The sequence below is a fragment of the Fukomys damarensis genome, unplaced genomic scaffold, assembly GCF_012274545.1.
Source record: "Fukomys damarensis isolate Sample0158 unplaced genomic scaffold, DMR_v1.0_HiC HiC_scaffold_11, whole genome shotgun sequence".
NCBI classification, from domain to species: Eukaryota; Metazoa; Chordata; class Mammalia; order Rodentia; family Bathyergidae; genus Fukomys; species Fukomys damarensis.
This window is the reverse complement of record NW_022900923.1, coordinates 5,700,632-5,710,444: the sequence shown is the minus strand read 5'-3', so window position 1 is coordinate 5,710,444 and position 9,813 is coordinate 5,700,632. Positions and strand designations below refer to the sequence as shown.

Below are 9,813 nucleotides of genomic sequence, written 5' to 3'. Positions count from 1 at the left end.
AAAAAAAAAAAAAAAAAAAAAGAAAAAGAAAAATATTTTCAGTTCTGTAATTGAATAAAATTCACTGTCCTGGTTTTTTGGTTTCCAGTTGCCTCCTGTCTTGCATTCTGTGATGACCATCACTCTCCCTGTCTCTCTGGCTGGGTTGCTCAAGTGGGATGTGATTTCTCCTTGTTACTCGTGGTCTTCTATTAACATTCTTTAAGAAGTTATACTTCCAGGGAGCACTGGAAGTCCTTGTGGAAAAGACCTGCCCTAGCTGGGAGTTATCGCCCTTGTCAGGATGGCACCTACTTTCTGCCCTAGTCTTGCTGTGGCAGTTGACACCTCACGTATGAAGGACTCCACCTGCCTCTTGGGCCAGGCATGAGGATCACACACACACTTGGCCTGGCAGGCCCTGCCTTCACCTCCAAGGTCACTGGCTCTCCAGAGAGCAGGACGCTCTCTGGTCCTTACAAAGAGCCCCCACTCCCTGACACTAGTTGCAATTTGGATGCAAAGAGAGAGGTGCTCATTTTACAAATGTAAAACATTTATTTAGCAAGTAAAATTTGCGACTTTGAATCAGTGTTAAGTTGAAGATGGGAGGAAGTGGAAATTCAAGTCCTTTATTTAGTCTTATTGCTTCTCCGTTGTGGGCTGATGCATAGCCTAATATGAAATGCTTGCTAACATTTGTTTAACAAAAGTGAAGACAACTTGTTCAAGGACTCCCCACTCCCCTCAGGAAAAATTCAAGTCCTCACTTCTGTCACAAGGCTCTAAGGACTTGGTCTCCGGCCTTACATTTCCAAAGTACCGCTTTTCCCTTTGTTCCCCATTCTCCGGCCACTTTTGCCGGAGGAGTGCTGAATGTGCCTGTTCCACCCTCCCTCCCGCACTTAGCATGTGCTAATTGCGTTGCCTGGGACCTTTATTCCTGAACACTTCCCTCCTCAGTCACCAGTGCTACCCGCCCAGCTCCTCGTGTCCCAGGAACTCTTCCCCGCTCTTCTGTAACTCGGGGAAACCCCACCCCTCATCCTATGTCCGCACGCCGCACAGCCCCACGTTCCCTTTGGCAACATTCGTAAATATGCAAGTTAATTGTTTGGGGTGCATCTGCTTCCTGGGGACACAGTCATATCTAATGTTGACACCACAGGGTCGAGGCTCACGGTGCACTAGTCCTCCACAGCCACTTCAGTGGGTGCTGGTGAAACGGCAGAAAAGAGGACACAGGGAGACAGAGCGGGGAGAGAAAGGAACGCGCAATGCTAGCTCTGGAGGAAACTAAAAATAGACTGATTCAAATTTATTTATTTAAAAATGTAGGAGCGCCCACTTTCTGATCCCCCTTCTGTCTCTCGTAGACAGAAGCTTTTCTTTCTCTCAATAAATTTTGTTACTCTTAGAAAAAAAAAATGAAATTTCACGACAAGGTTATTAAGCCTACAGATACGTAGGCTGTGTGGCTCGGAAGTGAGCCCTGCTATGTGAGCTGTGGGCAAGTGGAACTGTTTCCGTGATTTTTCAATTTCTTCATTGGTCAAACGAGGATAATAACAGTACTTATACTTACTACTTTATGCTCACATTACTTTATAGCTTATTACTATCTACATTTTCAACATGAAACCATAAACACTTACCTTCACACTATCAAGCACGTGGGTGCTCTCAACATGTCAACTGTCATGACTAATGATTTACCTGAGGATCAAACAGAAAATAAGGACGGCCGTTCTTCAACTGAAGTGCACAATGCCCCTCCTGATTGCCGGGAGTTGCTGCAAAGAGGATCAAACCTTCAGACACCCTCGTTCGAAAGCTGGCTTTAATGCCTGACGAGACAAGAACAATCAGCAAATCAGTGCAAGCCTTTGTTGATTCTTTCTGATAAATGCGCATTTACTTCAATTATTAATTATGATGTAGAGAGTACAGTCAGGAAATTGTACCCAGCAGCGTCCCGGGGTGTCCCAGCCATGTGGTTTTCAGTGCAGCCCATTTTTAGTGCCATCTGGGACTTGCCAATTTAAGTGCCCTCCTGCTAATCAATATATAATGAAGTTTAAATGTGTGCAAAACTTAGCAACCTAAAAGGACACATTATCAACCCCAAATTGGATACTCAGAGAATCAGTGTGGAAACATTATCAGTGATTCATGAGAATGAATGGGTTTTTGACAGAAGCGAAAACAATGGGGACCTTATTTAAATACTTATGAAGTTCAAATACTCAGTGCTGTAAATGAAGATAAAAACTAGAAAGACTTGCCCCGCTTGGGCCCTAGATCTCATTTCCTGCAAGAGCTTTCAAAAGCTTGGCAACCTTCTGGATTTCAGGGCCTTCACTGCCCCCGCATGCATGTACCAGCCCCGTGCAAGACTCACAGTGCTCTCGTCTCACAAGAATTTCCGGGTTCTAAGCCAGACCGTTGGCCATGGTCCCACAAATGGCCTCCTCCTACCCCCAGGGGGCCCCACCTCCCCTCACCATGTAACCCTGTGCACAAGGAATTTCACTTACTGCACTAAAACCAGCCAAGAACCCTAACTGGTACCCTCTCCGGTCTCCAGTTTCACTGGAAGTGGAAAATGAACAGAGAATCATTCTGGGAGAATCCGTCAGGAGTTCAGTATCACACACGAAAGTCAAACGACAGCTCAAGAACGCAGCGTTCAATAATGAATAAATTCTGATCCCAGTAGTGATTCCGTGAGCCAGGAGGATGGACGAGAGGGAGCTTTTCAGCTGGGCTGGTGACCGAGGGGCCCAGATGAGGGACTGCACATGGGGTTCAACAGATGGACTCCCTCAGAGCTGAGTGGCAGCCCTCTCTCCACCAAACACGTAACACGGCTTTCAGGTGCACACAGTCGACATTCTGAGACTTCAGAGCAAGGGAAAGAGGGAAGAGGTGCACCCGAGCTGAGGGAGAAATTTCAGCACATGCGTGGAGGCAGGAATGTGGACTCATTCTGTGAGTGAGCACCGAAGGGTTATTTTGTTCAGCAGGCATCTACAGGGGGTTAATACTGGCTGAGCACTTCACTACCCACTGAAGGAGAACATGAGCCAGCCCTCGCCTGGCACTGAGCTTTAGTTTAGACAGAAGGCAAGAGTTAAAAGGCAAACTATGGTGATCTGTGGTAAGTGATAGAAATATACAAGACATAAATTGGTTCACAGGGATTTAGGGAAGGTTAAAGGAGAACACGACAATCTTGGCATGCACGCCTCAGTTTTTACAGATCTAACTCCAATCGTACTGGCTCCCTTGGCTTCCCGTCTCCACCTTGTAAGATTTAAAGCCTCTGGTCTTCTAATGCGCCTGTCTTCAGCATTTTGCTGCACGATTTCCACACACTCTGCGATGCTATTCCATTCCCCCAGCCTGGGTGTTACGCGCTTGCTGATTGAATGCTGGTCCTTTTTGGCACCTCTTTCACGCCACAGAAGAAGCCTGTTTGCCCCACCAATTATTTTGCTGAGGTCAAACGCATCCAAATTCCTGCTGCTAGCTTTCCTGCTATCATCTCCCCCAGTAAGTAAACTAGAAGGGCCGAGCCACCAGGGTAATTTTAACCTACTGGTAAGTAACAGGGCAATGTGAAAAATTTGGTGGGGGACAGAAACAGGGCGCTGAAAGTCAGGATCAAGGCCCCCAAAGGAATGGTGAGGTTCATGGAGGAAGAAGATGGAACATACAGAGGGTGTAGATCATCTTGCCATAGAAGTGAGGACATCACAGCACATTGGGAATGAGATGATATGGATTTTGATTAAAGATGGACAAAGAATTAAATCTACTGAAACAACAGAGTCTGCATTTCAGAAGGGACTACGGGGTGACAGCAGTTTTCAGCAGTTATTGCAAGGAAGGCAGTGTCTTAACAGAAGTAGAAAGGTCACCAAGGAAGGAGCTCCTGGGTAAGGCTCTAAGATCAGTGTTATGAACAGGAAATTTTCATTAATTATGTTGAACATTTTATCACCGGGAAAAAATGAGAGACTAAATCTCGGAAGGGAAGATGGGACTAGAGAAATAAATTGACGATCGCACACCAAGAATCCACGTCTGAGAGACAATATAGAGAAAGAAACACCGCCTCGTGGGGCAATGTCCACGTGCAGGAGGAGGGAACAGACAGAGAAAGTTACAATAATAAAGCCAATATTGTAAAATGGAAGTCTCCGGAGGAGAGAACGTGAAGGAGTCAAGGTTGGCTCTGTGTGTAAAGACTTCCTAGACGGCCACAAACGCTGGAATGGAAGAGGGTGTGTGGAAGTAGAAAGGACGACTTTTCTCAGTGCAAGATGCCACAGTCCTGATCGCGGGGTGATAAGGATGGAGGGAAGGGACCATCAGGAAGGTACAGGTAGAGCATGCATCAGGTAAAGCTGATACAGAAATGGGATGCATAGAAATCTTTTTTGAGACCAGCTTTTTAAAAATTTTAGACTCAGTACCATATGCTAGTAACATAGCCATTATTCAGGGCACAAAGACAGCCGAGCTGTACAAGTGTGTAGAGAGGCAACTCTGTGGCAGTACAGGGGAGAGAGGAAGCAATCATCTGAAGGAGAGAAGGGGATGATTGGGTGGCCTGGGAACACAATCGTTCTTCTGTAACTCGAGGGAAATGTGGTGAATGAAAATGAATCAGAGTGAGAACTGCAGGGTATTCAGCCAAGACACACTTGGAAACAAGGATTACACGCCATTCGAGGCATATGCAAGTGCATTTAATTTCCAACACAACATTTAATTTCCAAGTTCTACAAAATGAACTTTTAGCATAATCAACATGGAAAACCACACAGATCAAGGAAAGATGACAATCTGATTTGATGTTCCTCAGCTTTTTCAGATCATTCAATCTTGCCATTTTTCTCTTTACATTAACAAGACGAGTAACAAATGGCTTTCTTTGACACGGATTGTGTGAGGAAATTAAAAGGCACATGTCTACTGAAACACCTTCTTGACGATTAGTTAATTATTGCTATACACACAGATAAACTCTATCTTTTGAGCCACATACTTAAATCCTGTAATCAATTTTTTAAATGAACTAAATTTACAAGTAAATGGCTTTAGATACACGCAATCTTTTCATGAATGCATACAACACTTTAAGAAAAATTTTATGAAATTTACCACAGAGCAGAATACAATGCATAATTATTTGATATTATCAATATCCTCCTTTTTACCAAAAAGACACCATGTTTACAGATCCCGGTGTCCATACTCGGGCTCAGTCACATGACTTGTCCAAAGGAATGGTAGTGGCCACACGTGAGGTCCATGAGGACAGGAGCCCAGTAGGGAGCTGCGGTTTTTACTCAGCTCCCCTGACTTCTGCCCTGTCTCAAGAACGGGTCCAAGGACTTGTGGACCTGCGCCACGCAAGACCGAAGGGCAGTGTGTTTCCAGTCATGCTAAGCAGCAACACAGCTTGCATTAGCGGAACAGTGAACAATGCACCTTTCTCATTTGTTAAATTTAGACTTTGATTTTTAAAAATAGTAAGAAAGAGAGGAAATGTTAAGAGGTTTTTTTTGTTCCCAGGGTTTAGAGAAACAACAGAGTATTTCTTCTACCACTATATTTACTCATTAATTCAAGACACAGTTAAGGAACCATACTTTCTGCAGCCACTATTCTAGACTAATGGGGCACAGAGATAAATAAAACAGACAGATGGCTATGGCCTGGCAGCCCCCAAATCTGAAAATCCAAGTTCTGCATGGAAATTTTTAACTTTCATGAAGTGTATTTGGAACTTTAAAAATGTATCAATAAAAATAAACACTCAAAGGTTCTGGAATAGGCAAAGAGCTCTTAATAAAGGAAAACTATAACAGGGAAAACTGGAAAAGTCAGACTGCATTAAAATTAAGGAAGGCATGAAGAGCAGAATGGAAAGACAATCGGGTGGGAGAAGATGTCTTCAACACGTATTTCTGATAACAAGATACATCGCTAGAATCGACACATGAAATAGCACTTAACATCATTAACCATCAGAGAAATGAAAAGTGATGCCAGTAGGCAGCCTCAAGAATGACCAAAAAAAAAAGAGAAAACACAAAATATAACCAAATATATCCAGCAACTGTACCGTATATGTACATCTATATAATATGTAAATAAATATAAAATTCACGACACAACATTTATAAAAGATTATATGTGTACTCTTCATAAACACCTATTTAGTCTATTAATTACTACACACATTTTGAGCAACTATGGATTTTTTTTTAGTTATCTATCTTCTAAACAGATGCACACCTTTCACTGTCAGCTATTTATCCCTCAATACACAAAGGTTCAAAAGATACACAAGTATGCTTATAGCAATATTTTTGTCATACTATCAAACCAGGACACCCATGCCCGTGGATGCAGGAAGGATAAACACAGTGATGAAAATGAACACACTGGATCAGGCCCATACTCATCTACCTGCATGAATCTCAGAAACAGGATATTGTGCAAAACATCATAGGCACAAGGGAATATATAGCAAATCATCCTATCTAAATCAAACCCAGGCTAAACACACAAGGGTGCTACAGGGAGGCAGGTTGGAGGTTCCTGGCTGGGCTCCTCCCTGGACACCAGGCAGGGATTATGGAGCCCCAGTAATGCTCTGCTGAGGAATTTGGGTGCTGGTTTTAGGGGCTGTGCAGTTTGTGATATCAGTGCACCTGTGGTCTGATTTTTGCACTTTTCTGTACATGTGTTACACCTCAACAAAAAACATGAGCTAAATAAATGGCAGTTATATACATCAAAACCCAATAGAAGGTTAAAAGTAGACAATGAATGTTCTCCACAGTTTAACCTACCACCTACTGAGCAAACTACTGCCAAAGATGTGCAAACATTGCACACACACACACACACAAGCACACACATGTGTGTGCACCCACATCATACTGCAACTAGACATCACATACACCCTTCTGCAAGTTCTATTCACTTGGCAATATTTCTTTTCCTACCAGCTCTCCTAGGTACACAATTTTTGCTAATGATGAAATATATTTACCATACTATTTTATCATTGGTAACCTTAAGTTGGTTTCAAATATTTTCTACTAAAAAGAGTAAAAAAAAAATTTGTTGCACACCTATCATTGGCTCCAAGATAGCATTTTAATTAGGGTAATTATTTTAAATTTTCATAGATATTTGCATATCACCTTTTGAAAACTAAGAATCATACTTGCTTTCATACATTGTGAATATCTATTTCCCTAGACTCTGTCCAAGAATAAACTATTCCAAATTTGAGATGCAAAACATGGGAATTTAGTCTTTATTATTTTACTTTTTAAATTTTTAAAAAAATCACGTGTGTTTGGAGCACATGATGTTTACATTCCGTTCAGGGAGTGAGCACAGGAACTAAAAATATCCTGATTCTTTTTATCCCCCACCTCCCTCCCTCCTCTCTACCCCTCTCTCCACATTGCTATTGTTATATTAACATTATCGATTCATGCTTGTGACGTGAAGATTTTGGTACATGTAAAGAACACATCTTAGGTCTTTTAATGTCCCCTTTCACTTCTTACCCTCAGACTCTTGGTCTCCTTTCCATTCGCAAGCACTTTAAGTCAGCCTATTATTGGTGAGGATAACATTTTCATATATAACCACTAGTATTTATTTTTCTGGAAATGGTGCATACATCTCTTTGCCCAACTGCGAAAGGTCTACTTGTCAGTTTGTACATTATTTATAAGAGCTCTCTGTACGTTGAGGATGATGGTGCGTTATGAAGCATCACTCCCTCTGTCCTGGATTTTGGCAATTATTTCCCCTAGCTGGTTTCCCTTTTCCTCTGCACTGCCCTCCTCCCACATAGTCTGTCTGTTCTAACACAACAGAGTGATTCTACCAGCAGGCAATTCTGATCGTATTCCTTCTCTTTGGTACTCACCAAAGGCTTCTTGTTTACTCAGAGTAAAATTTGAAGGGCCCAGAATGGTGTGCTGTCTACGGATAACCCAGCCTCCTGTGTGTCACTGATTTCCCACTGTGCTTCGTTTTCCTTTTTCCCTTCTATCCGCCCGAGACCTTTGCTCCCCACTGCCTGTAGAATCTTACCCAGGCATCTTTCACAGCTCTCCTCTTCTATTCACCTTCTCTGAGAGGCTCACTGGGACAATTCTCACCAATCCTCTGCTTCTTGTCTATCCACAGCATCATCAAATCCAGCCAGCGCTACATTTTTAACTTAATTTAAACTTATTTCTAGTCCCTAAAACTGTAACCCCTGAATACGGCCTATTTCATTTTAAACGCCCAATCTATATGTGTCAAATAATGCTAATTCTTTCCAACATTTCTCCCAATTATCTATATTCTTTTTAACATTACCAATTATCAGTTTTCAAAGCTCTATAGGCTAAAATAAAAAGGTTTAACATTTTACATTTTTTTTCTTTTTTTTTTTTAGAATTTATGTGAATCAGAAAGTAATACCCCATTCACAAAATAATAAAAAACATGCTTCAAATTTTTCTTCTAGTATATTCATGACTTATTTTTTAACATTTAAAATTTTAGTCTAGACACTTCAGCTCATCAAAGGATAAAGATAATGGCTTCAGGGCTGGGGATTTAGCTCAGTGGTGCTGCTACCTGCCTCACAAGTACAAGGCCCTGAGTTCAATCCCCAGTATTAAAAAAAAAAAAAAAAAAAAAAAGATAGTGGCTTCATAAAAATCTTACCACATTTCCTCTAAATGCTATGTGAACAAGGAGATGAAAGACACACAAGCCAAGGTTTCAGAGAGAATGAGAGAGAAGGGATAAGAAATTCTCAATACAGAAAGGGAAGAATTAATATCCTAAACCAGTACCACAGGGCCAGAGGTCACACTGGAGTGCAAAAGCAAGGCAGGGAATGATGGGAAAGTGACAGAGGGTAGCTGTGGGAGGAGTCAGATATGATTGCCCTCTGAAAGTCAATCCCTCTCTGACTGAAATAACTCTTTGAACAGGACTGACACCTGCTGGGCGGGAACCTTGGCTCCCGGCAATTCTAGGAAAAAGGCCCCAGGAACACTGGAGGAAAGGGAAATTCACAGAAGACATTGCTTTTAGGGGATAGGGAAGTGGAAGGGATAATTTCTCTTAGGGTCAAGGCAAGGAGCAAACAAAAATTAAGATATTAAGTTTAAGCAGAAACATAAAAGAATTATAAAATCAGAAAACCCCTCCATCCCCATCCACAGATGTCACCATCAGTAAGAGAAACTGCCTTCCAAGGACATTACAGAATGTGTCTCTTCTGAACGAAGAAGCCTAGACTCCCACCCAAAACTTTCATCCAAGCCAACCCATCCTTGCCATTGCACATGCAAGAAAATGTAAAACATTTCAAAATGATTAGAAAGAGCCAGGTTATTCCCAGGATAAGCCAATGGAAGAGCAAAAAGAAAATAACTGAAACACATCTGGTGAGGCAAATCTTTGCCCTCTAAAGTCAAAGCGGAGAAGGAAACTATAGCATCTGTATGCATCCTCAGTTAGAAATCCAAAATCTGAGAACTGACATGTGAATACACACAGAAATCGAGCAGTAGGATCAAGAGCCAGACACCCAAAGAGGGGCAAGGTCCCAACAGTCACTGGACAAAACACTAACAAACACTCTGATATGCAAATGATCATGGCCCACAGAAAAACACAAAGTCCCATCAGTGATCAAGGCACTGGCCCGGAGGTTTAAGGTTTAGCTCAGTGGGGCTGCCGCCTGCCTCACAAACACAAGGTCCTGAGTTAGATCCTCAGTAC

At 42.2% G+C, this 9,813-nt stretch overlaps 1 protein-coding gene across 1 annotated transcript in view; it reads right to left on the bottom strand.

The window, feature by feature from the left end:
* Ush2a (usherin) overlaps positions 1-9,813 on the bottom strand; it is a 678,059-nt gene that overhangs the window by 408,926 nt on the left and 259,320 nt on the right. Inside the window, exon 21 of the mRNA XM_033762039.1 lies at positions 1,696-1,826. Within this exon, the coding sequence (XP_033617930.1) occupies positions 1,696-1,826 (131 nt within the window). The remainder of the gene's footprint in view (positions 1-1,695; positions 1,827-9,813) is intronic.